The sequence below is a fragment of the Mustela nivalis genome (assembly GCF_964662115.1).
Source record: "Mustela nivalis genome assembly, chromosome: 18".
NCBI lineage: Eukaryota > Metazoa > Chordata > Mammalia > Carnivora > Mustelidae > Mustela > Mustela nivalis.
In genome coordinates, this window is record NC_139037.1 from 26,825,516 (window position 1) to 26,852,108 (window position 26,593).

Here is a 26,593-nt window from a genome sequence, read left to right on the forward strand (position 1 = left end):
AAGGAGGAAGGACTAGTGCAGCTGAGCAACTCTAAGATGCCCCCATCCCCGGCCAATCGCCACCTGCTCGGATTCAAGCTCTTGTATAATCTTCTCCCCAGGAGTATAGGCTGGATTTAGTGACTTACTTTGAACAAACAGAGGGGTTAAGATACTACTTTCATGATTAAGTCATAGAAAGACTGGTTTCTATCTAGGGAGCACTTTAGATCTCCCTCAGATATCCCATTCTTGCTCCAGGGTAAGCAAGTTATTATGTTGTAAGCAGCACAACAGAGAGACCCATGCAACAGAACCTGATATCCCAGCCAAGGGTCATAGAAAACCTGAGGCTTGCCAAGAGCCACATGGAGGAAGCTTAGGAGTAGATCCTCCTGGAGTCGAATCTTGAAATGAGTAAAGCTTCAGCTCACACTCTTAAGAAACCCTGAGCCAGAAATACCCAGCTAAGCTAAATGCTTGTTTGCAGCCACTATGGTTTGGAGTAATTTGTTAGACAGCCATGGAGTAAATAAAACCAGCAGTTAGAGGCTAGTTCAATAAGCTGAGAGAGGTGATGGTAGTTTGGACCAGAGTGTTAATGCTGGAGGTGTAAGAAGTGGGTGGCGTCTGGATGTGTAGTGAGAGTCAGGTTAATTGGACTTGCCAACATGTGAGACAGACTAGATGGGGAAAGGAGAGGACAAAAGTGAGTCTGAGGTTTTTGATCCAAGTAAGTGGAAAACTGGAACTGCCCTTTATAAAGATGATAAACTCTGTGAAATGAGAAGGCTGGCAGGCTGGCATGGGAAGGAGGTAGTGTATAGTTGCTCTCATGACCCAATTACAGACATGGAGAGCTTGAGATGGCTAGGACGCATCCAAGGAGAGCCAAGCACACTAGACAAATGAGTTTGGGGTGTAGGCCGGCAAGGTAGACCTGAATCTTCAGCACCGAAATGGCATTTAAAGCTACAAACCCAGATGAGATCAACCGGGCAGTGGCAGAATGAGAAAACACAGGTCAAGGATTGCGCCCGAGGATGCTCGAACATCTCGAGGTTAAGGAGCCCGAGGAAAACTCAGCAAAAAAAGCTGAGCAGAAACAGCCAGACAGGCTGGAGGAAATCCTGGCAAATGTGGGCATCCTGGGGGCCAGGGGAAGAAAGTGTCTTCATGGGGAGATGGTGATCATCTGTGCCAAGACTGCCAGTAGTTGAGTTTATAGCTAAGCATTCCCGACCTCACATTTTTACTGGTAGTGGCTTATCTTTTGGATTCAACTTACCTCACTTTCTTGAGTGAAGTCCAAAGCATCTTCTCCTGATGCCAGCAGAGTGTGGAGAATTCGCTGTTTTACTTGCTCCCACTCGACCAGCATGGACTCTCGATGGTACTCCTCAGCCATGCCAAAGGTCTGTCAGAGAGGAACAGAGGCAGATGACTCATACAGGAAAACAACATAACTTCAAAGTTACTATTTCCTTCGAAGTTCAACAGAAACTCAAAGCCCTTCCAATGATCATCTTTCTGTAAGCAGAGCAAAAGCAACCAACTTAAAAATTATTCTTAAGAGTTTAACACATTAAAAAAAATTGTTTTAATAGTGGTAAACACTTGTAAGATTTACTTCTTAAACCACTTTTGAGTGTACCGTTCAGTGCTATTAGTACACTCAGACTATTGGGCAGCTACCATGGCCATACAATTCCACAGCTCTTTTCATCTTGTAAAACTGGAATCCTGTCCCTAGTAAACAGACTCTCCACCCTCTCCTTCCCCCAGGCCCCAGGAACCACCACTCTACTTTCTGTCTCTCTGTTTTCAACTATTTCCAGGCTCTTTATAGAAGTACAAACAAACAGTGTTTGTCTTTTGGGATTGGCTTGTTCCATGCAGTATAATGTCCTCAAGGTTTGTCCGTGTTGTAGTATATGCAGAATTTCCTTCCTTTTTAAGGCTGAAAAACGTTCCATTGTGTGTGTACCACATTTCGCTGATCCATCCATCTATCATGGACACTGGAGTTGGTTCCACTTGTTGGTTGTTTGAGTAATGTTGCTATAAACGTGGATGTTCAAATTTCTCTCCTAACTCCTGCTTTCAGTTCTTCAGGGTATATATACTCAGAAGTGGAACTGCTGGATCACGTAGTAATTCTGTGTCTAATTTTTTGATGGATTGAATAGTGTTGCCGTACAGGATGTACCCTTCTACATTTCCACCAACAGTGCACAAAGGCTCCAGCTTCTCCAGCTTCTCCACAGTTTTTCTTGGTTTTTCTTGGGGGGTTGCCATCCTAATAGGTGTGAGTTGATATCTCATGGTTTTGATTTATTTACATTCCCCTAATGATTAGTGCTTTTTATGTGCTCATTAAGATAAATACATCTTTAAACCTCTGAAATTAGGCTACATTTTACAAGTGATTAGCACATCACAGTTTAAAGTGAAGTACTTTTCCTTGGATTATAACAATTAGTGGTTTTTAGTAAACATCTAAGAAGAGACAAAAACAAAAGATTATCTCAATGTCTTTATTTTTTAAGAGACAGTAATATTTTCATAGAAGGAAGTAAACCAGTAAAAGAGAAGTGGCACCTTCTACGATTAGGTCTCCTACCACTCTACCCAAAGTGATCACAGAAAGTCTGGCAAACCTCGAGCCTGTCTAATGCTAATACTAAAGGTTGCTGCCAAAACAAAGGTGCTCAGAAAGAAAAGGAAAAAGAAGGAGAAAAGAAAGGAGGGAGGAAAGGAGGGAAGAAGACAAGACAAAACAAAGCAAAACTTTCTTGAAGGAATGAAAGCGACTTATAGATATACTTATTCTTACCATGTTACTCTTTAACTGGCAGACCAGGTTTCCCAACAGCTTCAGCCCACTTCCCAAAAAGCCATTTCATTTACAATCAGACTGGCATCTAATTAGGCAGCACCAGGGGAATGAGCATTAGTAATGCCTACTTTATTTTTGGCAACGTAGATAATTTATAATGATAATATCCATATACATGAGCCCTGGGAAACTGTCAGAAAAATCACATACACTCTTCCTACAAATGGGATGTTTGAGTATGGACAGTTACTTATTAAAATCTGGAAAAGACAGATAGCAAACACATAAAAATGATTGGGAAGAAGGCTAAGGTCGCCTGCAAGTCTGATTTTGGTCCATCTATCAACGAATCCCTTCTCTAGTTATGTATTTTGAAGAGACAAAGAGAAATAACAATCACAAACTTTAAAAACAGTCTTCTACCTGGTTTGCATCTCGCTGGAGTCAGGCAGAATGGAGTGTTCCAGTCAGTTAGACGGGAGTGAAAAAAAATACCCCGGGGGGGGGGGATCATTTTCTCTTATTACACTAGTGAACTTCAATATGAGAGCTATGCATTTTGCATAGAGAGAAGTATACCAGAACAGAAAGGCGGTATCATGCATAGGAGAAGGGGTGGTTTCCCTTGAAGATATCCAAAAATGGTGCACAAGTGAACCACAATTTCTTCTCAACTCTTCCTATTTAGTGGTCAGACCAACAACCTCTTCAGCTGGGAAAATGAAGGGTGATGTGGCACGAGGACAAGGGTGGGCAGAACTAGGGAGGTGGGGGGAAGGCTGGCAGACCACTTTCTGAGCGTGCAACAGGAGGGGAGGCATGGCCTAAGCTGTGGTACTGACCCAGGACAGCAGAGTGACACAGAAGTTTTTCTTAAGGTAAGTCCTCTGGCTGGGTAAAGAATGGCCTAACAGTAAAAGTAACTGAAGGAAACTGTTTACTATCCAGACACGCTGTTGATGAGACAGTGGGCTCAGACTTCCAGTGTCATTTAAGGGCTAGACTGACAAGAGTGGGAATTAACCAACACCTGTTAATCAGGCTGCCTACCTATGTGCCAAGAACTGTTGTTTCAAGAACACAGGAAGTACTCTGAAAACTGGCAGCTTTCTGGGCTCAAATCCTCAGATATATCTGAGCAGTGCCAGGCTACTCATTTAGAAACAGCCCACAACCTGAATGAACAGCACTGTGGTTCCTTTCGTCATTAGTGTGATAAGGAGCTTCAAATAAAAATAAATGGGCCAACATTAAAATTCTCTTCCTTTGACCACACAACCCCTAGCTTATCTTAATTATATTCGAGCTAATGAACATCTAATTTGTGGGCTAATCAGAGATGATCAGCCACCCATCTGCCCTATTCCAGCCTATTCCCTTCAGACCCACAACTGAACCACCAGATTAGGTGCAAAGAAGAATGCCAACTAGGAGAGCTAATGAATGAGATTCAACAGAGCTACTCATTGTCAACGAAGAGTGAAGTTCTGAGGCAAGATGAAAGGTAGGAACAGCAGGGACAAGGAGAGGGATCCAAAGGAAGAGAAAAGGGACAACCTGGAAGGGTGTGTGGATGTGTAAAAATTAAAAGAAGGAAAGACAAACCACAGAAAATGACAAAGCAGTAGAGAAATTATAAATTACATGGGACTCTTTCAAGTTAGGTGTGGACATCTACCTCTCTGCTAACAGTGAAGAAAGGAAGGCAGGAAGAGAACTGGGCAACTGAATTAAAAACAGGTGGGGAACACTCAAACCCCTTTTTCATAAAGGGAATAGGGAAATATGCTTTGACTTCACACCCACTTATTGAGCTGTTGCTGGCTTTTAGAAACTCTACATATGTTCTGATAATGTTGTTCTGTTTTTGCTGGGACGCACCAAATGGAAAAAGATAGGACACATTTGTGGTTTTGAAGCTTGTTTTCTTGGCATTTCAGCAGGACATTGGCAAGTTATTCAAACATGAAATTACCACCAAAATGCCAGGAAGCCGCTCACCTTTTGTTTGAAAATAATTCTTGCTCAGTGGTAGTGTCCTAGTGTCCAGACAGGTGAAAGGTCTCTCCCACAGGCCAGCTCCCAACACCGGAAAATCTCCCTCACAAACACATATGCACACATTTTGCACTGTGGTGTGTCACTTAGATGTTTTGGCTGGCTGCACATTTAGTCTCAGTATGGTACAGTGTTCAGAGACTGCCAATTCCAGAAACACATTCCGCAGGGTAAATGGATTAATAAGGCTCAGTGGCATTCGACAATCCTAATTTAATTTCACTGGTCCTTTACAGCAGGAGAATCGATGTTGGTGAGTAACTCACTCAAAGTGTGAAGAAAAAAGCCTTAAAAAAATTTTTTTTTTCAAAACTGAATCAAGTGAATTTCTCTATTTCTAGGAATAAATACTATTGCCAAAAATGTACTTAATAAAATTTTAGTGATTTTTTTTTTTTACTCTGATAATTAAACATACCAATCATTTAAATTAATGCCTTTGGAACCTCTTCTTATAAATTAGAGTTGGCAAGCCTCCAGCTGCCCTCTCTCTCTCACATCAGCCATCCTGAGACAGTCCCCCACCAGCACAGAACATTTTAATAAAGCACACTGACAAACAGTTTTTTATTTTATTATTTTAAACTACATAAGTAATACATAAATATATTTCACTTGATATAGGAGTTATAAAGTAAACAGCGGGACAGAGGTTTCCCCTTCACCCCTATTCACTTCTACAAAGATAGCCACTGCAGACAGAGTGAACCCTCCCCAGCCTCCTTCCTGGGGAGAGCTGCATTTTTCAGAAACAATTTCACAAGACTGCTAACCTTCCTCCCCCACTCCCCAAAGGACTCCAGTGGCCTTAAATAAAAAAAAAAAGAAAAGAAAAAGAAAATCTTACTCCGTAATGGGATCTTTTGGAAAAGTTTTATCTTCTAATTCTTGTCAGAAACAGAGATAATGCATGTTAACGAACAATCTTTGAGTATCTTGAGGGAATGCCTGATGCAAAAATATTGCTCCACATATAATGGCTGCTCTGGCTGACTTCTTTATCATCCTTTGGAGAGCCAACCTGGTTTCCTTCTTATTTTTTTTTTAAGAGCTTGGGAAAATTTTTAATATAAAAGGTAACAGAGAAAGTCAAATTGTATGAAAAAAGGAAAAATTAAGGATAATTATCAATGATCATAATTGCTTTTCTGAACTGCTGATTCAACAGAAATCAAAATACCGTTTTATATACCCAAACGATGAAACGAAAGAATTGTCTGGCCTTCCATAAGATTAATTTGATAATTAATTGGCAATTCTATTTCAGATGCATTTCAGTCACTAAATATAAGTAGAATTACAAGCATGATTATCTTCCTCAAAAACAGTTCCCGTAGAACTCCCTCTGGTGAATTAACTAAGTAGGAGAACTGGGCCTAGACACAGGCTCCTGCTTCCAGAACACTGCTGCCCTCACAATGCTGTCCATCCTCATTTGGGTTCCTTTCTTACCCTCTTCCGGGACTCCTCAATGGCAGACAGCAGGGCATTGTCCTTCTCATTCTTCAGGAAGCCCTAGGTAAGGGGGAGATATGACACAACTTAGGTTAAAATCAAACTTCAAATAATCAAAAGTACACTGGAGGGGAAAAAAAGCCATTAGGATATCTGCTATCCTGCCTACCTTCACCCTGACAGAAATTTCTTAACCCAGAAACATCAAAATAAATGGTTTTTCCAGGTGTTTCCCAATTTTTCTTTCATTTTTAGAGCACATGATGATAATTAGAGGCTAAAGTCTCCATGAAGCAGTAGCTCAAGTCCCACATCCTGTAAACATACAAAACATGAACTAACAAAGACTGCCCTTCAGTATTTCTGAATGGCCCAGATTATAGCCACAACTTTGACTACACAACAGTCATAGTTCTTCTAACTACCTTTAGTTTATATTTCTCTGTTGCTTTTTCAATTCATTCTTCAGTTTCTTCCTAACATTACAGAAGCAGCACCATCCACTTGTCTGGGTATTTTCCACTTGTTGGTCAATGACTGGGATATTCCCCAAAACCAACCAACCAACCACACATTTCTGAGGGAGTTTTGCCATGTGCACTCTCCATTTCAGGCCTGATGACATTCGCTGCTTGTTTAATACAGATGGGATGACCAGAAGACCAAGACTGGTTTGATATGCACAGAATAAATGCCCACAAAATGCAACTACAGAGTAATACAATGACAGACTTAGTTCCAAATCATGGTGCCTCTGTTTACTGATGGCATGAATTTAGCCAAGTCACTCAAACTCTCAACTTTAGTTCACCTATATATAAAATGAATATTAAATGAGATATGCAATCAAGCGCTTGACTCAAGGTTCGATACACTTATTAGAATCAATCAGATGTAGGGGTGTCTGGGTGGCTCAGTCTGTTAAGCATCTGACTCTTATCTCAGCGCAGGTGTCAATCTCAGGATCATAAGTTCAAGCCCCATGCCCAGCATGGAGCCTATTTAAAAAAAAAAAATAATAATCAATTAGGTTTAGATCTATTGGTGACATCAAAGAGGGAAATGCCCAGGAACATGAACTCTCTAGGGGAATATAAAACAAAGGAGAATTCAGATAAAGTTTTAAAGACATGCTAAATTTTAAAATCATCATTTGACAGTTTTGAAAACTTCCTGTCATGTTTAGTTAATTTCTGATCACCTAATATATATTAGCAACTACAACATTTTAATATTATGTTATTCAAGCAGTCCCAGATATGAAATTGCCGAATCTCTAAAACAACACAAAACAAACATGGGGGGGCACCACAACTGGAAATATAAATTTAAATAAACTATTAATCTTCATAGAGTCCCCTGATTTCTTATGTACTGACCCATGATTCTCCCACACCTGCTGTCACACCCCAACCTGGCGTGCACTGGACTGGCCAGCAGCCAAGGAAACGGTTCCCTCATAGGCTCTTCCAGGGCAGTCCCTGAGGCAGCTCTCGGACAGCTCTGAGGGCACAACATTAGGACTGCTCCAAATACCCACAGTGCTATTTGGTGGTGGGGTAGGGTGGGGAGAGGCGTTACTCACTCACCTACTAATAATGCAATAGCTTCAATAAACCAGAGCACATAAAGTTAGGACCCCATATGGTCCACACAGAAGGAGGCGGCTTGTCACCACATCCTTGCTTCTGGCCATCTCTTGGGAGCCAGACAAAAGATGGGGAGGATTTTAAAAGATCTCATTTATACCCTTTCACAGCAAATCAATCAAGTCAACAAACCTTCATTATAATTTTACTTTCACAAGGCATCTTTAATGACTAAAGCTAAAGGTTTTAGTATCACAGTTTGTAAACAAAACTATGGAACTATCATTGCATGCTGCTCCCAAACAAATGGTAGGCACAGATTGTTTTGTGGCACCTTTTCCTGGCTGCTTCTATGGGAGGTGGATTGTCTCTGCAAGCCACCTTTGGGGTAAGGGTGGTGGGTGATAACCACTGCCCAACAAGGCCTAGTCCTATTTTTTTCTTTCTAGTTGGGGAATGCTGTGCCAAGTGGCCCATGCCCTTTCTGCGCTTCCTCTGCTCTTCCCAATGATCAGCCTGTCCCATTCCTTTGAGGTACCCACAGATACATGTAACCAAGAGTGCGCGCGCGCACACACACACAATTAAAACACAAATGCAAAGCAATAACCAGACACGTCTGTTTAAAAGCAACTTAAGAAACACAATTCCAAATTTTCTAAGAAGTGAAATGTCAATCAGTGATGAAATAGAGAAAAAAAGATACTGCTTTAGGGGCAGATGATTCTTTTTGAAAATCCTCATTATAAACCCCCATTTCAAAAATCTCATTAATAAGTAAATCAAACACCTGTGCATGAGAATCAGTCTTTAGACAGCATCTACCTATGAACAAAGACCATGAGTCATTATGTACCTCAGAAATTGGGCTCTCTTGGTAGCACAAGCTGGGCCCACAAGACATACAGAGTTTGGATTTCAATTTTTTTAAAATTGTATTTATTTATTTGACAGACAGAGATCACAAGTAGGCAGAGAGGTAGGCAGAGAGAGGGGGAAGCAGGCTCCCCGCTGAGCAGAAAGCCCGATGAGGGGCTCCATCCCAGGACCCTGGGATCACAACCCAAGCCGAAGGCAGAGGCTTTAACCACTGAGCCCCCCAGGTGCCCCTGGATTTAAATTTTTCACCCTTTATTCCTCTCTAAAATAGGCCACATATCACATTTTATTTAAAAAAACAAAAAAACAAAAAAACAAAAAACAAAACAAAAAAACCCACACATATTAGTGGCCTACCTTTTGAAAAGAATCTTTAACAGAACGTATACAGCCAGAACAGTGCCAGAGTCTGGGTGCCATCTAGTGGCAGTTACTCTCCTTGAAAGAATACACACCTTGAGGGAAAGTAACAAATTAAAGAACTAAATAGTTGGGCAGAAAAATACCTGCCAACACCCAAGTTTCCCATGGATCTCTCCCTTGACTCCCCTCTTCCATGTGTGTTTCCCTTCCTTCCCACTGCTTCTGGGAGGTGCCTCTCACACCCCACATCCCAGAGATATATTTTTAATAGCCATCAGAAAATGGGTTTTCCATAGGACTGAAGGAGTGAAGGGGAACCTGGGAGGTGCCTTTTTCAATGAAGATCCTGGTCACAGACAAGACCCAACACCCCACCTTCACTAGGAGATGCCAGCTGTCTAACTGTGACCCTCAGAGCACCGCATCACTAACATCCCCTCTTCTTGCCAACAAGCACTTTTAAATTGTTCATAGTCTCCCACCCAACCCGTCTACTGCTGGCCCGCTCAATAAAGAACATTCCATAAACATCTGCAAGCCTGCTAAGTAAGATAACCACTCCTGACTTCCCCATCTGTATACTTCTCCTCACTGCCAGAGTCCTGGAAACAGATCCTCTCCTAACCAGCTCCTTGAATGGGTTTTGGTTTCAAGCTTTCTGGAACATATAATAGCTCTCATTCAGGAAGCAATTAAGGGCCAGATACTGCTCTAAGCAATTCAAAGACGTTACTGCTAATCTTTTAAGAGTATGAAAGAACAGACATGATCACTCCACTCTCCTCTCACCTACCCCCTCTTCATTTTACAGGTGAGAAACAGAATCTCAGCATTTAACTAATTGGACCACAGTTTCCTAAGCAGGAAAAGGAAGACGCAGAATTCAAAGAGTTCCGACCCTCAAGAGACCCATCGTTTCCAAGATAATAAGGGAACACTACACTTTCCAATCAAGAAAATAAGGAAAAACTTCCTTTTCTCTCTAAAAAGAGAGAGTCCGGAAGGAAGCAAAATACTTTAAATTTGTTTTCTTCATTATCAGTTCCTCTTTACAAATGATGAATTTGAAGGCTCAGAGAACACCAACTCTTAGACCAGTACTAGTAAGGACTAACCCTTTCACTGTTACAGGGATCACTCTGCGCTAGACGTGCAATACACACATCTGCTTCTAGTCCTTGCTTTTAGGTCAGTACTAAACTGTTTCTCTGTGTTACTTAACTGGATAATACATTAAAGTATGTCCTTAATTAATAGAGGTTTAAATGTTGAAAGGGCCATTCAAGACGGTTTCTAGAGCTTTTACCAACTCCATAATGCTGTAGGGCCACACTAACATCATCTAGTTTGTAGACTCCAAATTTTCTGACCTCTTTTCTACCTTTCTGCATTCTATTATACTGTCTCTATGACAGCAAATCAAGGTAGAATAAACAGATATTTTATGATTGCATATTTATTCCTTTCTTCCTCCAGCCTCATATAGTTAGGGAAGGAATGAAACAATAAATATTGAGTTCTTGGCAGTCCTTTAGAATGATGTTTTTCAAAATGTGGGTCAGAACTCGTAATTGGGTCATGAAATCGATCAGCATTTTTTTAAAGAAATGACATGCAATAGAGATATGTGGTATAGGTAAATACTGTTTTGTGAAACTTTTCTTCCAATTATGTATACATATTTGTATGTATGAAGTGGGTCCTGGTATAAAATATACCTCTTACTACAGGTCACAGACAAAAAGCAGAAATCACTGTTCTAGATGTCAATTCTTTGGCGTCCCAAAATAATATTACTATTTATTGCTGTGGAACAAATAAACACCATACATCTGCCCAAGCAGTAGCTCCAGCCATGTGTTCCATCTTTTTTTTTTTTTTTTAAGTAGGCTCCTCGCCCAGCATGGAGCCCAATGCAGGGTTCGAACACAGGACACTGAGACCAAGACCAGAGCTGAGATCAAAAGTCAGATGCTTAACCAACAGAGCCACCCAGGCACACCCCATGTGTCCCAACTTTAACAGAAGAAGTGGGCTGCCCTGTAATGCACAAAGGTTTCTTTCACTATCTGAAAGTAGAACATTCCTTTGAAACCTTTCATAAGCCAAAAAGACATAAAGCAAAGAAGCAATTGCCATGAATACATAAGAAAAAATTTTTGAGTGTTCCCAGACCCCCCAAATAACCTCTCTTTAGCTTTTCTGACACCTAGAGTACATCTTATTAACGGGTGCACAAAATAAAACAAGATAAAGCACAGATGCTCACAGGTAGAGTTCAGAGCTATGGCGGCTACGGCTGAGATGCTCAGTGTGGCCGTCAGTAGAGGAGCTTGGGTGCTGCCGCTCTCCCTGCTACTCCTCTCCCTGCTACTCCTCTGGGCATGTGCTGCTTCTATGCTACAAAACAAAAGCAGAAGGCTTTTTTGCTTTTCATCTTTTTCGTAAAAACAGAAGTCCACTTTGGATTTCTTTTGGTTAGCAAAAACAGGTACTAACATAGGTCTTCTGCAAAAGCAAAGTGGCATAACACAAGCTTTTGTAAAGTACAGGGGATACCTCTACTAACCAAGAACAACCCAGAACATAACCACAGGTAACCCAATTCTCCTATCAAACGTGCGGTTACATCTCAGGGACCTGACAGCCACATTGGCTTTTAAATGGCTCATGCTGGGAAAGAAAGGCATGAAACGGCCTTTTTTTAGTCACCAGGCAGGCTGGGTTTCAGAATACAAGTGGCAGCTAACTCCTACTGCAGAAGAAGGGAGTGGGCACAAGGATGTTTGTTTTTGTCAAATGGCCAAATTCTCTTAGCTTATTTGCTTTCCAAAAGTGAAAACTGTAAGAAATAAGGGTCTCTGTGCGAAAAATTTCTGTATCCACTTCAGCTAGGAAAGTAAGATGGCAAAACAAGAGCTTACAGTGACTCTTTCACAGTTCTTTGCTTCCCACCCACAACAAATAAGTGATCTGCTGGACAGTTAGTTACATAAACAGTTTGAAGATTCTGAACACAGATTTCCTGACCATTAAAAAATAAAACAAAAAAGATAAAATAATTAGTCTAGCTTGGCCCCACAAAGCAAAAGCCATATTTTATATGGTCCTCAAAACACAAAAGACAATTCCGTGTCTCCACTCCTTCAACAGATCAACTGGGAATCTATCTGACAGAATTTAAAGCACAGTGGGCCACAGTGGGCCAGACTTTCTGTGAGAAGGTATCTGACATAAGACAAAAACACACAGTGAGTGCTTTAAAAGTTTTGTATCTCTCTCATTTAATACATAATGATATACCAACATTCCAAATCAAACTAACCCAAGTTAGCGGTGACAGCAGAAAATGGTCATCGTAGAGGCAAAAAACATTGCCAAGATACAAGCAACAGCTAGGAACGCAAGGAAAAAGTAAAAGAAAACCAAGCAGAACAAAAAGGAAACTTAAAAACCAGAATAATCAAGAGTGTCTGCTCCAAGGTGGAAAGAACACTTCTAATAGGCACTGCAAGTGGCCGTTAGAACTTGAGATATTTTAGGGTCTGATCTCTAGAAACAACGGGGTGTGAGCTATATCCACTATGTGCTTCAGCTCATTCTTAGGAAAAATACCTCCTACTCCCTTAACCTTGCCTAAATGTCCCTTCTTCCCAATTTCTGAACAAACAACCTCTTCTGAAACCTTCTCTTGGGTTAAATGTATAGAAGGTAAAGCTGCTACTTCAGGAGAAAGTGAGGAAGGACAAAGCGAGTTGCTGTGTTCAGACGGGCACAACAGAAGCCCTGCCAGTGACTCAGAGGAGCCTCGGGCTTATCAGATGGTGCGGACACGCTTTTCATTAGCTCCCTTTGTGGCGCCTACAGAGAATGCCTCAAGGAATTTTCAGGTGCAGAGAGATGTTCATTACTGATAAAGCCTAAAAGATGAACAGAGAAATTTTTAAATTTAAATTTAAATTTAAATTTTTAAATTTAAATTTAAACATTTTCAAGATTTGGGGGACTTTCATATGGTTTTATAGCATGTTTGGTTATTTTATCAGAGAAGTATTTAATGTAATATGGTAAGAATGCACAGAATGTCAGTTTAAAACACCCAAGAGACAGTGAATCTCCTTTTGCAATGAATACAGACAGAACAGCAAATCCAGGCTTTATTTTGCAACTCAGGTATTTAGAGTAAATCCCAAGGCGTGTTTTCTACAAAAAAAAGTTTACTACTTCAGACTGTTTCTTCACAGACTGCATTAAATTTTAAAAAGTAGATACATTAGGGGCACCTGGGTGGCTCAGTGGGTTAGGCCTCTGCCTTCAGCTCAGGTCATGATCCCAGAGTCCTGGAATCGAGCCCCGCGTCAGGCTCTCTGCTCAGCCGGGAGCCTGCTTCCTTCTCTGTCTCTGTCTGCCTCTCTGCCTACTTGTGATCATTGTCTGTCAAATAAATAAATAAATAACTTTAAAAAAAAAAAAAAAAGGTAGGGACGCCTGGGTGGCTCAGTGGGTTAAGCCGCTGCCTTCGGCTCAGGTCATGATCTCAGGGTCCTGGGATCGAGTCCCGTATCGGGCTCTCTGCTCAGCAGGGAGCCTGCTTCCCTCTCTCTCTCTCCTGCTTCCCTCTCTCTCTCTCTCCTGCCTCTCCATCTACTTGTAATTTCTCTCTGTCAAATAAATAAATAAAATCTTAAAAAAAAAAAAAAAAGGTAGATACATTGGTATCTTAAAAAAAAAAAAAAAAATCCCCCTGCAGAAATTAGTGCTAAGCCAGTGGCTGACATTACCAACTGTAACATATTTTTAATGCTGTTGTATGATTTCTCACTGTGTATTTATGCAAAAGCCTAGCCGCTCTCCTGCAGCAGGTGGCAGCAGACCCTGCAAGAGTGGCTGTGGAGTGCCACCATTTGCCAGCTCAGCAGATCCAGAGGCCTGCAGGCAGCTCTGGAGCCACAGGTGGCAAACCTTGTCACTATAACATGGCACTGCATGGGCAGCAGGCCATCTGTCACTGTCAGGCTGCAGGGTCCCATTTTGTACATGGTTTCTACTACTGGGCTAAACAAAGGGTCACACAATTAGGTGATGGATTTGGGCCCATTAAGGCAAAATAAATCACTTGCTCCCAAAATTCACATTGGTTTAAAGGATGGTCTACAAATTCGCACAGGTTAAAGCTAACCCAGTGTTGGTCCAAGGGGATTCTAAACCTAAGAACATATAGCTCTAAGAAAGTGCCTCTCTCTGGACACACCCAGGGCTTTCCGGGCAGCACTGACTTAAGTGTGCTGGCACATCTCATCTTTTCAAGGGCGTGTCAGTCCAGGAGTGATGAAATTCCATCTAACTTGTATCTTCTGCAAAAGCCACAGGCCTCTGAGAGAGCCATTCATACAACCCCACCTAATTTCCTTTTGTGGTCCCCTTCCTATTATCTTCCCCAACCCACAAAAAGAGGAGGAGGAGAAGGAAGGGAGAAATAATTATTGCGTAACAAAACCCCAAGTTCCAAGACTTTCAGTATTGGGTAAAGAAAGAATGTAAGAGGCAGGACTCATCACGACCCAGAAGGAAAGGTCTTTGAGGACGTGGATGTGCCATTCCTGTGTGTGGCAGTGAGGGGTGCAGAGGGCACAGCACACATCCCTTGTCAACACATAACTACCAGATGCCTCTTCCTAGTTCTCCGCCAAGCCATGAAGCTGGTGTCCTGCCCTGAGGAAATAAGGCTGAGGTTAAGAGCTGGATCCTTTGTGAGGTCAGTTACATATCTTGTGCTACTGCTACAAAAACGGTTGTACCCTGTTAGGGAGTCCGGGGTATTCCCGTTATTTGTTCCCTATCTCTGGCCTTCCAGGAAAGGAAAGCAATCTGTTCAGCTCAGTCACTGGGAGACTACGTGCAGAGGGTAAGAGCATGATATAAATGACTAAAAGAATAAACGATGGCCATTTAGGCACTAGTGAGGAAAAAAACGTCTTCAGCAGAACTCTCCCTTCTTTCCAAATCCAGCATAGCCCTGCAGTGACCTTTTGGGACTGCATAAATAACTTTCCCCTGCTGGTCCCAAGAGGTCTGGGGAGAGGATGTGGCTTGCTCCGTGCTGAGTTTCACCACTTCATGAAAAACAAGCCCCAGCCTGCGTGCTAGGGAGAGGGCCTGTGATGCAGCAGGACGCGCGGCGCTGCAGTGGTTGGGCCTCTGGCGGCCATCCTTTCTCTCCGCTCCTAGAAGTGAGGCAGGGAGGAACAGGAACACTGGAAGCCAAGGCAGAGAGGGACAGAGGGCAGCCAGCCAACTGTTCTCAGACTGCTGAGGTGGCCCCATGGGAGAAAGCAAGGGCAGCAACTCTGAACACTTTATCTTCCCGCCCCACCCCCTGCCCCGGTAAAAACCTGGTACACTTGTATGGCTAACCTTTGAGGACACAAGAACAGGAGGAATCTAAAGGGATAAAATAGTATGTCTGGCTTTAAAAACCAGCACCAGAACCCTCTCCTCACCCAATGGTACGAACAGATCTAAAAAATACTAATGCTATAGTTATTTGAAGTGATGGTAAGAGAAGGAGAACATACATTAAGGGACAAGAAAAATGTTTTACTATGTGTTTGGGGAACTAATTTCCATCTTGGAGACATCAGTCCACAGTCAAAGAACTTTGGGTACTAAAACCGCACTGCAGTATAAAACGGGAATGCATCAATATTGGCCTTTTATCATGGCCGACATCCCCTGCCACTGTCCCTTAAGCCCACCCTAAAAGAACGCATTAAAACAACCCTGTATTTTATCAGAAAACACAGATCCCCTGCTTTCCCATGTAGTGTCTTTTCCCTTCGGAAATAAGATTTGGGGGCTATGAGAACAGACAGCAGAGGTGTGTCTCCAAGCTGGTCAGGTGGGAACCAGGCGGTTTTTGCCAGGGTGGTTTCCACAGATCTCGGAATTAAGTTCTACTTAGCAAGCGCAAGGAGCGCTGTTAGTCAAGACAGTGTGTGGGAACCACGTGTCCTATTAATTCCCTGCCGGCACACGGTGTCAGTCATTCACACTGCAGTCGAAAATCACAGCTCCTCCTGCTCTGCAGCACTGCTTATGCTGACGGGACTGGAGCACTGATCATCATGGCTGTCAGGGAAAAGGGAGGTTTGGTTGTGCTGCAGTTTCTTCTTATTCAGAAATTCTTTTCTAAACATTTGTCTAGAGTTCACTAAAACAAGCAAGAGACTCATCTATAACTTCCGGTTGTCTTACACGGAGTTTGTCACGGTACGCCTCTGCTCCACTAACAGTACTTGGGATTCCACTCTCTCTCTCAAACCTTAAGTTTGGAAACATTTTGACTTTACCCTGTCAGAGCTGAGGGAATACCACAGGATACACCACTCACCGTTCATCATCATGGCTACAGAAAGTAGAAAACACCGCCTAGCTGGAGTGGCAAAAGCAAACTACAGAAGGAGAGAACAAGACCATTTTACGAATACAAATAGCCTGAAACTGACATGGAGCTAAAACCTTTCGGCCAGTCCTTCCATACTAGGAAAAGGGCAACCCTGCACTAGGGGACCCCTCATACCTACAGCTGGAGGAGTGATCTGCTGGGAGGGCATGTCAAAATGCCCAGCTCCATCCCAGCTCAGGGCAGATGGATGTGATGTCCATGCCTACCTCAGGAGATGAGTACTTCCTTCTTGGAACTGAGCCAACATGATGGACGACCGAAAAGCTCAATTTGCAGAATGTGTTTTATTTTTAAATGTTTGTTTATATATGGTCAATCTGTAAATACATTATTGACTATAACACAGGCCCAGGAAGACTCCAGGCACAGCTCAATTAAGTCATTTCTGGCAAGACTGAGAAGGAAGATCTCTGTGAGTTAGGCTGCTCAAGTAAAGACAGGCTCCACTGAAAGATCAATCCATTAGGCCCATCAGTCACCAGCGAGCCCACAAAGAGGAAGATATGGAGTCAGATGCAGACAGAGGCACAGCACAGCACAGATAAGGGAGTCAGGTGGCCTGAATTTGGGCCAAAATCAACTGCTTTGCAGATGTATGACCTTGAGAAAGTTGTTTAACTACAGAAAAGCCTTGCTTTATCTAACTGTAAGATGAGCTAATTACCCTTCATCAACTTTGAGGCCAGCTCTGAAAATTCCAACTCCAGGAGAGAAGGGAACAGGTAAGAAATTAGCACAGCCATTACCACTATGACTATAGGTCACTTCAAATTAATTCATACCTGAACCACAAAAGAAATACAATAAACTTTGTTTCTGAAGGCGGCAACATTTATTTTACATATCAAATAACCTAAGCCCACGTAGAGCAAGAATGAAAACCAGAATCAAAGACAAATAACATCTTTTCATAGGAAGACTAGTTTCATCTTGCCATAAAGGAGACTCATACTGTCCTCTATTTTCTAAAAATCCACCTTATATTGGAAGGAGTTACGTTTCTAAATTAAGAAAAAAGAAGAAGAAGAAAACACAGAGCAAGAGATTTCAGAAATGAGGATATAAAATAGCTATTTAAAATTTATTTTATCCATATCTCACCAATTTCTTACAAGTAACAACCGGAAGCTATTGAGATATAAATGCTAATTAAGTTTTTACTTCAGGAAAACCTCAAAATTTCTCTCTTCTAACAGAATAAAAAGTAACTGCAAACTGCCAAAGCAGTGCTACTAGAGGGGTCTCCAAACTTGACTGAAGAAAGATGACTGGTGCGGTGCACCTCTCATCACAGCGTTCCTGGGGACGCCATTTTACTCCTTGCTCACTGCCATCTTAGTGCCACAGAATGCTTCTAGCGGGCTAGCCGACATGCTTGCTTATCTACATTATGGCACTGCCAGAGCGTTCAAAGGTTTGATATGAATACATTTTTTTTTTTTTTTTTTTTTTGTAGCATAAGAGCCCTCCCCTGACTCTTTACTACCAGCCAGGCTAAAATTCCATGAGAAAACAGAAGAATTTGCAGATTGTAGAGATTTGGGAATCCCCTACAAGTACCAGAAAGGAGAGCCTCTTCCCAGCAGCCAAACTTGAGTAGACCACGGTAGAGGCAAAGAAACTGGAAAGCAACTGGGTCTCTGCTATCTCCCCAGAGTACCACATATACGGCTTCCATAAAGCCAGAGAGAAAGAAAACAAGACCAGAATCTTCAAGTTTTACTTTAAAAATTTCAAAGGGAGGGTTTGTGACACCTTTCATGCCATCCAACCAAACATTTTATGCAAGCAAAGCTGCAGTTAAAATGGAGTTCTAATCTGTTGCCCTGAAACTCTTCCATTTCAAAGAGCAAGCCTTATAAAAACCAAGGGAAAAGAATCCCTTTGCATTCTACCATACACCCAAACAATGAATATAGTGAATGTCCTTCCCGGGGTTAAAATAATTATATTGAGATCTAGGTTTTTATACTACAACCCTAAGATTTATTTAAGATTTATGGAATCTTTGTAGGATTCTGGACCGGGCTTAGGATAACTGATCCTTTCTATTTCAGTGAAAAGACTGATATGAAAATCTTCCTCTCCCTTAGTTTCAAAAACATCTATTAATTAAAGAAAACCAGCCTTCAGTGAGTAGGATGAATAACAGCTAGTGCAACAAGACCTGGGAGAACAGCTGGCTTTATAAATTTGATATCAAGTAAAAAGGATTCTCAGACACTCAGTTCTGTAAGATTCAACTCCTGAAACGGCTACTAAAGGATTTTGAGCAAATTCTTCATGGTACAGTTTACTGTAAAATACACTTACTACAAATTCTTCAGGGATAAGTGCCGTTAAAAAAATAAACACAAAAATCAAAGTTAAAATCCACTTATTTCCTCTCAGTAACAGCATAAAGGAACAAAGGAATAAGCCAAGTCAAATCCAATTAATTCTAAGAATCAAGAATTATAAGCTTACAATCACAAACAAGAGTTTTCCATAAGTAGCTTTGAAGTCACAGCTATTAATTAACAGAAGGCACTAAGAATTATCCCCATTAATGAGAGCGAAAGTCTCAATCTATTGATTGTTTAGGACAAAATCTCGTTTTGTTACAACATTTTTTCTTATATATTTCAATCAGCCACTAAAGATCATTAACACGGAAGGGTTTTCTTTTAAAAACAAAAAACAACACAAAATCTAAACTAAAATCTAGCAATTTTCTTCAGGACTGGAAAATAAACTGTTTGTAAAAGACAGTGGAAAAAAGCCTAAACTCTTAAATATATCATATTTGGATTTTTCTTCTCTCAAGTATCATTTTCACCTTCTGACTGGTGATAAACTCATACCTTTCATTAACTTAAATTACCAGAGAAGAATTAATCAAAAGCATGTGTTAAAAAATCACTCATAGAACCTCTATTTTAAACATGCACGTACCACACTTGGTTTCTGACACACACATAAAAACATACATCCAAGAACCTGTCTTACACCTTTAATATCTGCAGCATTCATTCTAAAGTCTATTCTGCCCATTCAACCAAAGGCAAATTTTCAACCTCTCCTCGCTATAGGAGTATATGAGAAATACTTACTGTAGACAAAAGGATTCCATCTTCTTTCTGGGAATATTCTCCACCCTCCTAGAGAACTCTTCTATGCAGTGTGCAAATTCATTTTCTGAGTTTTACAGTCACAAAGCTCTTGTGCCACAGAACCGAATGTAAATGAAATGGCCCTGCAGCTGCCTTCAGAGCGCAGCTCACCTCAACCATGATACAGCTAATTGTTAAAAATGGTGGCTGAGACATTTTCCATACATTAAATTAAGGAGCTCTGATGAAGATGCTGGCATCCACCCACTTCAGACAAAGGAAAATAATTTGCAACTGTACCAAGGCACAGATAATTGAGTCATCTCCCATACAGGGTCAGTGTTAGAGGTTTCCTCCATCTTTACAAAATGCAAACCACAGCTCATTGTCTCATCTCAGAAATCAATTCCTTGCAATGCTGCACTGGGTCAGAGTTTTAAAGGAATCTTAGTCGTGGGTAAATCCAGACCTTCAATGCCAAGACGAGAAAAATTCTCAGTACCTCTCCCTTCCCTGAGCAGCTCTCCTCCATTCCCTACTTGACAGCTCCTCAAGTCTTCCTATTGTTAAGAGTACAGAAAGTCCCCCACCTCTGAAGGGAGCTAAATCTCTCAACTAGGTGAGCAATTTCCAAGTCCCTGCTTCAGAAAAAAGTCCAGACCCTACAGGTCCCATGATACAAATACATTCCTTGGGATAAAAAGCTATACATCACTGCCTTCTCCTGTTTGTAAGGGAAGACAAAAAGCAAGCTGCTTTTTCACTGAATCAAAAACACTTTCATCTCTGATATTAATCAAGGTATTAAAAGTGTTATAGGCAACATTTATAATTTCATTACCCTCCAGATAATGCTTACAAGACTTAGAAAGTTTCCATCTCATGTACAGAAATCACATTCTCTACACCAAAAATGTGAAATATACTTAAAGGACTTATACTCTTTTGAGGATAAATTTAAGAAAGAAAAAGTAACTATCTTAACTGAAATTGCCTACATTTGATAATACTTAAAAAGTCCACATCTTGGGTGTTACTATTTAATTCTTCTCATTTAAAGCCTTATGCTAAAGCATTTCCTGTGAGATAATCCTAAATACCTCCAATAGTACTTTTTCCCTTCAACAAAATATAAATGACTGAAATAAGGCATCCTACACACACACACACAAACACACCCCTAAAAATCCCAAAGGATCTGATTTTAGAAAAGAAATTCTATTTTAATGCTTTATCTCATGAGAATTCTACACTTTACATGCATCTTTCAAAAAAATCCTAAAGAAAGTCCATACTACTTACTAAAGATGAAGTCTGCAAAAATCCAAAATAACCAACTATTTAAATCTTTAAGCAAATACCTCTGCCCCACCCAAAATATTTTTTTTTTAAAGAAAAATATTAGAATGACAAGGCACAAATCTGAAGAATTCTCAGGAGAATTGAGTACTTTTTCTATCAAATAAGTTAAATCCTCTGAATTTACCTTGAAATTTTAAACAAGCCAAGCCCTTGTCTTTCAAAGGTACTGCAACAACATGCCGTCACTCTATTTACTAAGGTGCATTTATCTTAATTTCTTTACAGAACAAACAATCCTACCTGCAGCTCTCAAATTTTAGGAGTTACAGACCGGTCGATGCTGTTGGTCACGGCAGCTCTTCCATACCTTCTCTGTGGGATGAGCTCTGATGGAACCAGTGCTCAAGTTTTTCCCATTCCAGATAGCCAGAATTGAGGGGGTAGGGGGTGAGAAAGAGGAAGGGAGAGAGGAGAGGGAGAGGGGAGAGAGAGAAAGAAGAAAAAGGAAAAGAGAACACTCTGCAAATGATGATATGACCGAAGCTTTAAAGAGTCCAATTAGACAATGAGATGGCAGGGTCCCCTTAAAAAGGGTACACTGCAGCCCCTGGGGCACAGCATAATCATTCGTGCTGCTCTACACAAATTCAGAGAAGTCAGCCTTCAGTTTGAAAGCACAAACTGATGGGAGTAACAGTTTATAGGTTACAGAAGGGTATTTTATTGTTAACGGACTGTACCAAGTTAAGATTTAAGAGGGGGAGAGACAACATGAGCCAAGGAATGCTATGATACTTTTTTTTCCGACCCAAGCCACTGCAATTACTCTGATGTGAATTTTTGATGACTTCCGACATCTTGCATGGTTAATAATCGCTTCAGCTGTCATGTTTGGTTAATGTGGAAAATGCATTTGCTGCATTGTGATGCAGTGCTGTGGCCACAGATTGTAACACCAGTTGTGAAGCTGGTCCCTTAACTGAGCAGCAGGAATTTGCACATGCCATGATGCTAAAATAAATGGTAGTTAAAAGATTTTATACAGCAGCAGACAGATTCTGCCATTTTAGCCTACAGAATGTGTAGATCCAACATACACAAGCATCTCAGATCGCTGTGCCCTCGTCAGTTGTACCGTCCTTCAAACAGAACAGTAAATTCACCATCTTAAATGTTTGGCCTCTCAGTAGTTAAAAGATTTCAATACTGTTTAAATAACTATTCAGATTAATTATAGCTTTGAACAGAACTGAGGCTATTTGCATTTCAGGAATATACAGCCAATGAAACTGTCAGTGACACAGGAAAATGCAGACCTTTTATTAACATATGCTCGGCTCAACTGTCACTTCTTTGTACAACATTTAGGGAAAAATATATGATGTGTAAGTAATGAATATTCCCATTCTACCGTAATGGTTTTTAAAAGAGCTCCTCAGACAGGGATTTTTTTTCCTCCATGTTTTAATGTACAACCTGAAAATTAAAGACTATATTAAAATACCAACATACGCTTTTCATTGTCACTAAAAGAAACTCAATGCAGCAAACAACTGTGCAATTGCAGGAAAGCTTGTGAAAAAGCAAAGATCAGACCACACGAAGAACCAGGCATCCGACGATTAAACTCAGGCCAGTCAGGTAGTAAACCGTCATTATGGTGCAGATTGAAAAAAAAAAAAAAAAATGCAAGAAAGACCCTTCTATCTTCAAAAACAAAACCCACAAACCCTATAATTGCAATCTGATGGTTGCAAAACCAACACCTATACTGCAGAACCAGAATGACATACAATATTTGGCGATTTTGTAATATATTTTTATACAAATATTAACTTGGCTACTTAGCATCTACAATTTGGCTACTTAAAGCTTCTTATCCATCTATAATCATCATTTTGGTATTTAAAGAAGCAGAACCAAGTTTTGTTGCTTTAAAAGAAAATTAAAATAATTAACTTATATTTCTTACATCAGAACTTTAGCCAATTAAATGCTGAGAGTTGAAATGTTGCAGACATTTCTGCCTTTATTAAAAAAAATAATAACCAAAAAAGAATGAACATAGGAAAACACGAGTATCTGAACAGTGCATAACAATGGAAGAACTTCTGCTACTAACATAAAAATCAACTCGATTTCCTTTGTTTTATTCATTGCGATAGCACCAAATGCGTAATTTGGAGGTGCATGTGTTAACAACAAGCGCTGTAAAGCGGAAGAGCACTCTAGTTTTGTTTCTTCCCCTTACTTAAAATTAATTAACCAACAGTGCTATTAGGTGCCATAGCAGATGTTACAGTAGTTGTAGCTAACATTCAACAATTCGAGCCTTTTTTTTTTTTTTGGTTCCAGACCCAACACAAGGTACCACTAGCAGCTCAGAAACTGCACAAGGAAGGAGGGAGGGAATGTGTGTTGGGGGTAGCTTTGAAATTAACCAGGCTCAGCTTATGCTCCAATTACTGAACAAAAGACAATCCTGGGGGACCGCTCTCTGAACCAGTGAAAGAAGCAAACTCTTTTGTTTCTGATCAAATAAATACTGCACTGGAGCAGAGTCGGTATGCAATAGGAGTCTCTGCCTGGGAATGGAAGGGGCAAGGAAAAAAAAAGAATCCCCAAACCCCTGTGTGGTTAAGTCAAACCATTTTAGTGATGGTTAAAACCTACTCCCGAGGGAGACATCTGAAGTTCACTACAGGGAAGTAAGAAAACCCCTCTTTCGTTATTAAAATTAAAAAAACAAAACAAAAAGAACCCCACCTCACTAAGTCCCTATTAAGACATATTTCTCGGATAGCATGGCCAATGAATAAATTAAGAAGATATTTCTTTACACTAGGATCAATTGTAAATCAGCTCAGACTGTCTTCCTCCAATCTATGAGTATGCCAAGGAAACCCATGAGTTACAGGATATTTTGACTACAAAGGACCCTAGAGCACAGGGTATAAAGAAGTGTTAACTAGCCTGCCTCAGACTCCAGGTGCCTGAATATGTTATATGGAGGTCATAAACAAAAATACTGAAAAGAAGCCATCTTACAAAGAAGGTACTACTCCACTAGTTTAATCGCTGGCTGAACATAAAGTGATCAATTCCTAAATGTTTACTCAGTAGTCCATTATTTTTGTTTTGGCTTTATATAAACCTAAGCACCAAAAACTAGATGACAAAAGGGTAGGTTATTAAATGGAAATACTAAATGAAAATAATGTCCAGTCCTTTTCATCAAAGGGATCGACACCACATTTCCAAAATCTTCTGTGCACTGCACCATTCTTAACTACGACAGCTAGTTGTACATCAGATACACACTATATAAAAAATCCAGACACCCAAAAGTGTAAAGACAGATGGAGCTTACTACCTGAAGTGGATTAAGGTCTCTGTATTTGAGAGATACCCGAATTTCAGGTGAGGGCCTGAATTCCCAAACAGTAAGTATTCTATGCAAAATCCAACAAAGCATAGTTCCTTAGAATTCCCGGTAATGAAAATCTTCAATAGAAAAGCTTCAACTTTGTTTTTTCTATTTCCATTTCTCTACAGATTCTACCAATCTGTCCATTAAGGAACATATACAGGAGAAAGATTTTTCCTAAAAAAAAGTAGGACACTTTATCCAACTTAAGGTATCCAGATTCCAAAGACTCTCTGACCTTCAAGCAAACTGGTTTAAAAGATTTCTAAATACGAAAACAAACAAACAAACAAACAAAAAAAAACAAACGGAGGGGGGCTAGTTCCAATTTCCTTAGGCCTATACTTGAAACACACCAAGGATGAGACATTTTTGAAGGTGTGGCATCAATACTCCTTTTTTCCTACCTGTTATCGTTACTAAATAAGATTATAGAACAGAAAAGGGAAGCCACTGAAATTCTGTGGTTTAAGCAGAATTATAATTATAATCGCCAGGTGAGATTATCATGTTCAAGTGAACAACTATAAAACTCTGATGTATCCTGACTATATGCAGGGCTTTATCCAGAAATCAAAATTTGACAGATCCCTGGTGAGCTCTGTTCTACCTTCTGCCAGGTTTCGTGGGGCTGCTGGGAAGATAAAGTAGTATCACTGGTGGGTAAGTGCTTTTAAGAGTTAAGAATGAGAGGCCACGTGAGGTTGGGCAATTACTCTGTCCTACCCCCCAGCCTTCTGAGGCATAGATGGATCCTGCTTCCCTTCCCTGCCATCACCAACCTTCATCCTGGCTCCTTTCTCCTCGCTGAGACCTTGTTCCCTTGCCCCACACCATACAATTCCCCTCCCATACATTTACTTTTACTGCCACAATGCTTACCTCTAGAGCATGGCTCTGGAAAATTCTGTCTGGAGCTATTTCCTGAACAGTGCTTCTTATCCTTTCTCTAAATGTTTCAGGGGCATTTCCACGGAGGTGTCTTGCCAGAACATCAAAAACTGACATGAAATCTCAACTCTCAATCCAGTTAATCTTCCTAACTTCTGTGCCTCGACCAATAGCACCAACCCTTCTCCTCCTTACAAACTTAAAGTTATTTCTGAACATCCTTCTTAAGCCCATCAGGCACCAAGTGTGGCAGATGTTTTATTCCAAGCATATCTCACACATCTTTTCCCCCTGTGTTTTCTCACCAACCAACCTGGTTCTGATGTCATCACTATGGCTGGATTATTACAACTGTCCCTGAACAACACCTCAGCAGGTATCCCTTCTACTGGCCAAGCCAACTTCCATGTGTTTCCACAGCTCCCTCCCTTTCTTCTTGACATTTACCTGCTCCAAAACTTTCAACAGCATGTACTGCCTACACTGCACTGCTTGGCAGTCACTCCTTCCACATCTAATACCCTCCCTGACAGATTTCATTTCTTAGCACAAAACTTCTGTTCTCACCTCTCTGACTTTGGTCAGGCTATTACGCTTGTATCTTCTTTCACTTCAAGCAAGCTAAGACCATGTAATCTTTCAAAGGCCCATTCAAACCCTGTCTGTTCTAGGTGGTCTTCCCCAACTACCCCAGAATTCCCTCATCATTACCCATTCCTCTCCTCTCTGAAGTTCCACGTCGAGAACCTCGTATCATTCCCACTCAATTCTGCCCATGATTTTATACTCTCTTGGACAATTTGATCCTATTATAGCAATGTTAGTTAATCTTGACTCTCCAGGTAGAAGACAATGAACTTAGAATAAACATAAATTCATAATTATCACCTGTGCCTACCTCAGTGTTGTCCTTACTGGCCACTCAACAAACCCATTTCATTGATTTTTATCAGTGTTCACTAGACCCGACCCAGGTAGACACAACCACGACTTCAAAGAGCTAAATACTACTTCTGCGTGTTGTTTGTTCTTTCAAATCTCTTTATCTCCCTGAGATCACTGCAGCCTTAGGTAGTAAGACAGATGCTGAGGTGGTTCTTGGCCAATGTGCAGAAGCACCAAACTCTTCTCTGTGACTAAGCATCATTACCAACAGTATTCAATTCCCAAAGTCGGCTTCCTTCTCAGTTGCATCCAGTGCCAAGGAAGTTCAGGGAAGACGAGATGGTCCTGGCCCAAAGTCAGTGGTGTGGC

The 26,593-nt window shown here is 40.9% G+C and overlaps 1 protein-coding gene across 5 annotated transcripts in view; it reads right to left on the minus strand.

Annotated features, from left to right (window-relative positions):
• NUP93 (nucleoporin 93) overlaps positions 1-26,593 on the minus strand; it is a 109,748-nt gene that overhangs the window by 31,130 nt on the left and 52,025 nt on the right. For 2 of the 5 annotated variants that reach the window (XM_082712505.1, XM_082712507.1), the window contains exons 4-5: positions 6,329-6,391; positions 1,268-1,396 (exon numbers count right to left, since the gene is read on the minus strand). In XM_082712505.1, the coding sequence (XP_082568631.1) occupies positions 1,268-1,396; positions 6,329-6,391 (192 nt within the window). Of the gene's footprint in view, positions 1-1,267; positions 1,397-6,328; positions 6,392-9,156; positions 9,250-19,719; positions 19,739-21,321; positions 21,712-26,593 lie in introns of those variants that run through there. The other 3 variants (XM_082712508.1, XM_082712509.1, XM_082712506.1) reach the window with 3 other exon arrangements.